Genomic DNA, 7,792 nt, shown 5'->3' with positions numbered 1-7,792 from the left:
ACACTTCCGCTGTCCAGTCACGCCAGCTCTGATATTTCGGGGTGTGACATCTTTGAATTGAGACTTGTTAGCTTTGTACGGCTTGGTCTTCCTGATGATGTCTAAATAGTCAACCCTTAATTCCTCTTGAAGACTAGCATTTGGTGGCAACTCTGACATGGACTTACTCAGGTCTCTAGCAAAGTCTTCAAGTTTCCTGAGTTTGCTAAGCTCATGTTGATACATACCCTGGTATTTCCTGTCTCCTAACCCTTTACTCTTTTCTTTGGCAATATGCTCTGCTTGTTTGGCTTTCAACTTTAAGTATTTATCCATATTCTGAGGTGTTCCAAAGCCAAATAGAGATGGGAAGGTTCTTTTGGATGGATCTTCCTTACAAAATTGTATCATTTCATCTTGGACTACAAGCAGTTCCAGAGGATATTGAGTTGCCAATGCTCTGACTGGTGGCATGTAACCAATGGTGGATGATTGAGTGGGTTTGTTTGTGGAGATGATGAGGGTGGAATGATTTGAACAGGAGCAGATGATAAAGGCATGGGTGATGGAATCTCCTTTTCTTCTTCAAGTACAACAAATTTTCTTTTTCTGGCATAGGCAAATTTTGGAGGAGGAGGAGTCTTTGATGGAGAAGGTGGTTTAGGTGAAAAGGTTGATTGTAAAGGGAATATTTGAGGTGTTGGTGGTTGTGTTGAAGATGGAGGATCAAAATGAATGGAAGTAGTGGATTGGCTAACAACTGTTGAAACCACTGTTGTCTCAACAACTGTTGCCTTAACATCTACTGATGCTTTTGATGCATCAACATCTGTTGATTTTGGGGGTGAAGATGGTGGTTTTGAAGCTGTTTTCTGCTTCTTTTGAGGTGGTTTTTGAGGTGAGGGTTTCAGTTTGGTTGAAGCAGTGGTTTGAGGCTTTTTAGAAGCAGCATTGGTTTTGGTGAATGTGTCAATTGGAGGTCTGTTGTTTCTGAAAGATTTTCTTCTATTAGAAGTTCCAATATTTTTTGTTTGGTTTTCTCTTTTCATCTTATCCTCCTGTTCCTTCTTCCAAACATCTGCTTTGCTCTCTGCTGTATCTTTTCTCTTCTGCTTTGCCACAATCTCTTCATCTGTTTGGATGTTAAGGGTCTCATCAACTCCCTTTTTCTTTCCAACATCAGATTTTTTAGAGGATTTTGTAGAAGTATCTTTGGCAGACTCTGGCTTTTGTTTTGGCTAACCTTTAAGATTTGCTTTAGGATTAACATCCAGCTTTCTCATTGAATTTTTCTCCCCCTTTTTGGCATCATCTTGATCATCCTTTTCAAAAACAGGTGCAGGGGAAGTGCCACTAAGTTTAGAAAGGGATTCTTTGATACCCCTTTTGTCTGCCTGAGTATCTTTGTACCTAGCCTCAACCATAACTCTGATCAGTTCCATGTGCGAGATGTGCTGAAGTTCAGCTAATTCCCTTTGAGCTGCAAGTATTGGTTGCACTGAATTCCATAACTCTTGGGAGATTTGCTGATGGCTATGCTGACTTTTAGAAGCCTCTAACACTTGTTTCATCATTTCTTTCATTTCCCCAACAGTATTTGCAAAGGAAGACATTCTAGCGTGAATTCTCTGTATCTTAATTCATCACCTAACTTAATAGGATCATCTGAATTCCCACCAGAGGTGGTTGTATCTGCCTTGGTGATAGGAGTAGACTCCAAATCATCAGAAGCGTATGCCCCTTTTTCTTGGTTCTGGGGACTTCCCTCTGCAGCAGTGGTTACCTTAGTAGACACAACAGTGATTGCCTTCAAGTGAGTATTAGAGATGAAACTACTGTCCAAATGTAAATCAGTTGATTCAACATTTGTACTAGCTGCTCCACTTGAAATACCATCAAGAATTTTGTCAAATTCAAGAGGTGTAGCCTCCTCAACTGTTTGTGGGATAGCTATTTGAACAGGTTCAGACATAGCCATTGTTGAAGTTAAACTCTCAGTAATGTGTTGGTGAGAGGGGCTGCTATGAGTCTGAATGTCAATAGCTTCAAATAGTGTTACAAAGGTTTGTGGAATAGGAGATGAAGGGATTGGTGTGGAAAGAGATATTGCCCCGGGAGAAGGGCTTTTAAGCATACTTTCAAATGAAGCTATGGCATCATATTGTGGTGTCCCTATGATTACAACATGTTCCTTTAGTGAGGAATCATGAGGAGTTTGGTTTAAGGGTTGAGGTCTTTCCACATGTTGTGAGGATGTAGCAATAGTGGTTTCTAGTGACATTTGTGTTGTCACAGGGTTAACCTCTGGGATCTCATCTTCTAGAGGACCCGTTTTTGTGGGTTTGGTGGGCTTTTTGGATTTTGTTTTGGTCTTTTTGGGTTTTGTTGGTGGGGGTTTCACAGTAGTGGTTGTAGTGCTGTGATCACCAAGTGTAGTGGGCTCTGCAACAGAGGTTTGAGGAGCAGATGTGGACTCATCTAAAATTTGCTCATTCCTCTTTGCTTGTGTTTTGGAAACATTTGACTCTTTGGCCATAAGGCGAGTAAAAGTTTCAGATGTTAACTATTCATTTTAAAAGTTGTACCTTGTTCAAAAGCTTTTTGAGAAACATGTTTTTGCAGGTAGTAGCTTAATAGTCTAGGAAACATAAGAAAAGCAGCATTTCCCGTTTTTAATGTTTTTCAAATTTGTAACCAAGGCAGTAAACAGTGCTTGGGAGTAGTTAAAATCAGTATTTGTCAAAATTGCATACCCCAAGTACTGAATTTTCAAAGGTATTTCATTAAAAGCAGCGGTTTTATTTGAGTGACAGGTTAAGAGAGTATGGAACAGGAATTTCATTGGTGGTGGAAAATTTGGCTTATACATAGTAGCCTTATTCAACTGTCCATCATATCCCCTCTCAATTAGCTCTGTTACTCATTTTTCGGGAAAGATGTCTTACCTGCCAAGTCGTTTATCCCAAATGTTGTTCATATGGTAGTGGGGGTAATAGCAACCAATTCACCTCCGACTTTTGAAGTTATACTGAATGGCTCATTGTTTTGTTCTTCAATATTGGCATTTGCCCAAAAATCGCGGAGTGTTTCTTGGTAAATGGGTGCATCGGTAGTAAGAAGGCCCTTATATTTTGATGATGTAAGAACATCAATCATTGAATGATAGAGAGTATTTTTCTCGGTTTTCTAAAAAATAGGCAGGTAGTATGGGGGTTTTTGATTGTCAGAGCCATGGTCGGAATTGAAACTTGCGAGAGGTTGACGAAGAAGTGTTGAAGAAGAAGGTGGAAACCGCTTTGATGAGTTTTAATTTCGAGACGGCAGTAAAAGCTCTGTTTGGGGATGAAACAGGGTTTTATAAAGTGAGTAATGAATGCTGACGTGGCAGAAGTTACAAAGATCTGATGGCTAACATCTGTCCACGTCAGAACCTCCGCTGTGATAATGGATGACCGTTGTTTGGAAACCTCTGTTGGGCAACAACAGAGGTTGGGAACAGTGGTAAGTCAACAGTCGTTAGGATAATCAGAACTTATGAGAACAGACGATACCTTTCAGCAGTGGATGACTTTTTAGCCAAACAGAGGTTTCAAAAACAGTTGTTTTCAACAGACTTTTAAGGATTTTTGAATTTTTTTTTAAATAGCTATTTTTTAATAATGGACTTTTGATGTTCTGAAGACCTTTTAATGCTTTCATCATCATGCTTTTACAAAGTTTGTAATTACAATGAAAAACTGCTATTAGCCTAACAAACTCCCAACATCTGCTATTAGCCTAACAAACTCCCAACATCTGCTATTAGCCTAAGCACTGTTAGTATGAAAACCTCTGTTGAGCAGCATATGTTGATTATTATATGTTGTTTTTTAACATCTTTTGACCCATAGCAGACCTTTGCTTCTTCAGACTTTCTTCATCAGCAGACGATGATTTCAAGCAAATGTTCTCTTTTGGCAGACTTTAGCTTTGACAGACCTTTACAGTAGCAGATATTGATTCTTTGTAATTTGGAGGAGATCATTGTCACACCCCTAAAATCCACACGCGGAGTATCACCGCTTGGAGGCGTGACTGACCAGGATCAAGCCACCAATCATATTGAACATTTGCAAGTATTAAATAAAGTTCAACCCATCAATATAAAAGGTGTTCAAAACAAAACATAGTTAAGTGTTTAGCGGAAGCATAAATGTGAAAACCCAAACATAGGTATTAAGTTCAAAATGTCATAATGTTTTTAACATGGCATCCATTGTCCATGTCCCACAACGACCGCGCCTCCCTGTGCAAGCTCCAGGAGTACCTATCGACCTGCAAGGCATGTAACAGAGTGTCAACAACAAAGTTGAGCGAGTTCACAGTTGATTGTTCAGTTAATGAGTTCGTTTCAGAAATCGTAAGTTCGTTTCATAGCCATGCGTTACCCATTATTTTTGTTCCCAAACCTTTACAATAATAAGTGGGGGCTTCCCGTGTTGTATGTACTAGACTAGTTGTATCTATAGGTGTCCTTCCCAATCCGAGGACTGTGGCAAGAATGAGTTTACGTAGGTTTTACGTAAGTGCCCTTCCCTAACCGAGGACAGTAGTACGTAGCGAGTACGTAGGTTTAGCACTGGTGTCCTTCCCAAACCGAGGACAATAGTACATAGGTTTTACATAGGTTCTAACACTGGTGTCCTTCCCAAACCGAGGACAATAGTACATAGGTTTTACGTAGGTTCTAGCACTGGCGTCCTTCCCAACCCGAGGACGGTGTTAAGTAGTCTAGTAGTGATGAACGTACGGGTAGTCATTCAATCCCATTCCCAAACCCACCGGGAATCCCATGCCTTGGAAAGAGTGTGAACTCACCTTGGTTTGCTCGGTTTGATTATTTACTTGGTTCTAATTAATCAGTTCGGGCCTATGGTATGCACGTGTACGTAATCAGTTTAAATTCACGAAGTTCACCTATAAGTACAATCACAGTGGGTATTGAATCCGCGATCACCAAATAACACAAAGCACATACTCAATCTCATGCAATTCATGCTTATCATTTAATAATAGTTAACTAACCCAGTTAACCCTTAACAGACTTAACTGAGTTTACCGTGCAGTTTACCCATTTGACGAAACACACTTGTTTCGTCGTACAACCCTTCGCCGAAACACCCTATGTTTCATCGTGATCCCTTCGGCGAAACACCCTCCGTTTCGTCATATTTACTCTCGGCGAAACACCCCCCTGTTTCACCGTGATTTGTGTTTCGTCTATAATATCAGTTACGTCGCATATCAGTTTCAGTCATAGAAAACCCTAATTCTCAACAACAGTCGTTACATACTAACAATGAACAACCAGCTATCATACGAAGCAGAAACCATTGATCATCACGTATACAGCCTATAATCTATGCATAACAGTTTGCTAAACATCCCAAAAATCTATACCATCAATACATATGCACAATTGATAATCATTTAGTTCTGTTGGTTTTCTGTCACAAGAATTATTAGATGGTTATGATCTAAATAATAATCAGATTCTATACTAACAATCACTAACATGGACAACAATTGCAAGATTCATGAAACCCTAATTAATTCATCATATGGTCGTGATTTTCTAGAACAAAACCTATGTCCACAAAACATCTCATCAATCAAAAACATATGTGTAAACATATATTCATCAGTTAAAGAATCATGGAATCAATTAAATGAAAGTGTTGCTAACCGAGATAGAATGAGTGATGGATAGATCGCTATCGAGGGCTTGGAGAACACGAATTGCCGTCACACAGAAGGGGAGAAAGTTCTAGGGTTTCTAAACTGCCAATAGTGTGACGAATGAAACAGAATACCCAATATATATCCGCGTAACGTACTGGGACCTTAATGGGCTTCAGAGAAACTTGGGCCGGCGAAATGCCTGTTTCGTCGTGGTGCTTGTGGCGAAACACTATTTGTTTCGTCGATATGGGTTATGACGAATGACTCAGTTTCGTCGAGTGTGGGTTATGGCGAAACACTCCTGTTTCGTCATTCACATTCAGGCTTAACAGTTAAAGTTTTTCAAACAGGTTGCATGTTATACCAACAAACATACAGATGCAACAATCACAAAACGTTTCAACACAAATCAGACACGTGTATAATTATAAGGCAAACAATCAAACAACTAAACAGTTAACGCGCAATTAATGCGAAGGTGGAATCTTGGAAACTCGAGTTGTCACATTATCCCCAACTTGAAAGAAATTTCGTCCCGAAATTTAGCATGCGGTTACTGAGGAAGCTAGTTGTGTTGTTTCCTGGTTTTCCTGGGGTGTCACATCATCCCCCCGTTGATTTGGAATTTCGTCCCGAAATTCTTTAATAGCTTCAGCCTCAGTAGTGGTTGCATTGTTCTTGAACAACTGGGGATACTTGAGTTTCATTTGGTCTTCTCGTTCCCAGGTGAGCTCTGGGCCACGACGGGAGTTCCAACGAACTCGAACAAGAGGTATTCTGGTGTGCTTGAGAACTTTCACATCATGGTCAGTAATCTCTACTGGTTCCTCGACGAATCGCAACTGATCGTTGATAGTGAGCTCCTTCAAAAGAACTATAAGGGTCTCATCTGATAGACACTTCTTCAGATTTGATACGTGAAAAACGTTGTGAACCCCACCGAGCTCTGCTGGTAGGTTCAGCTTGTAGGCCACCTTGCCTATTTTCTCGATGATTTCAAACGGTCCGACATATCGTGGATTGAGTTTGCCCCGTTTGCCAAAACGAACTACACCTTTCCAAGGTGAGACTTTGAGTAGCACTCGATCCCCAACCTGTTACTCGAGTGGTTTCCTGCGCTTATCAGCGTAGCTTTTCTGACTGTCACGAACTGCCGCCATTCGTTGTCGTATCTGAGCAATTCTTTCCGTTGCGTCTACAACAAGTTCTGGACCCGTGATCTGACTATCACCCACCTCTGCCCAACAAAGAGGTGATCGGCAGTTACACCCGTATAATGCCTCAAATGGAGCGGCTTGAATGCTAGTGTGGTAACTGTTATTATACGAAAACTCCACTAACGGGAGATGTTTTTCCCAGCCGTTGCCAAAATCGATTACACATGCACGTAGCATGTCTTCTAGAGTTTGAATAGTGCGCTCAGACTGCCCATCCGTCTGAGGGTGATAAGCTGTGCTCATGTCTAATCGTGAGCCAAAAGATTTGTGCATTGCTTGCCACAGTTCCGAAGTAACACGTGCATCACGATCGGAAATAATAGAGGTTGGCACCCCATGCCTCGAAACCACTTCTTTTAAGTAAATGTCTGCTAAGGTAGAGAACTTGCCTGTTTCCTTGATAGCCAAGAAGTGTGCAGACTTAGTGAGTCGATCCACCATCACCCAAATAGTATCATTCCCACGTTGAGATCTAGGCAGGCCAGTAACAAAATCCATGGAAATTTCCTACCATTTCCATTGTGGTATCTTTGGTTGCTGGAGTGGGCCTGATGGTTTCTGATATTCCGTCTTGACTCTCGCACAAGTCAAACACTTGCTAACGTAAGTTGCTATGTGAGCTTTCATGCTAGGCCACCAATACGTAGTTCTGAGATCGTGGTACATCTTATCCGAACCAGGATGTACTGAGTAGTGAGACTTATGTGCTTCATCCATCACTAGCTCGTGTAAGTTTCCATAATGTGGGACCCAAATGCATCCTGTTACATAGTAGATGCCGTCTTCCTTTTGTTCTAACCGTTGCCTTGAGCCGCGTAAGGCTTCAGCCCTGACGTTTTCTGGTTTCAATGCTTCTACCTGAGCATCTCGTATCT

General features: G+C 41.0%; 1 protein-coding gene across 1 annotated transcript; it reads right to left on the bottom strand.

Moving 5' to 3' along the window:
- Nucleotides 1–401: 401 nt before the first annotated feature.
- Nucleotides 402–1,562, bottom strand: LOC110918915 (wiskott-Aldrich syndrome protein family member 2-like). The gene is made up of 2 exons (XM_022163194.1): nt 1,223–1,562; nt 402–1,111 (listed from the first exon to the last, which is right to left on the bottom strand). Exons 1-2 carry the CDS (start codon nt 1,560–1,562, stop codon nt 402–404), a joined length of 1,050 nt encoding a protein of 349 aa, XP_022018886.1.
- Between the last annotated feature and the right edge of the window lie 6,230 nt (nt 1,563–7,792).

This window comes from Helianthus annuus, chromosome 16, assembly GCF_002127325.2.
Source record: "Helianthus annuus cultivar XRQ/B chromosome 16, HanXRQr2.0-SUNRISE, whole genome shotgun sequence".
Lineage (NCBI taxonomy): Eukaryota > Viridiplantae > Streptophyta > Magnoliopsida > Asterales > Asteraceae > Helianthus > Helianthus annuus.
This window is presented reverse-complemented; position numbering and strand designations above follow the sequence as displayed.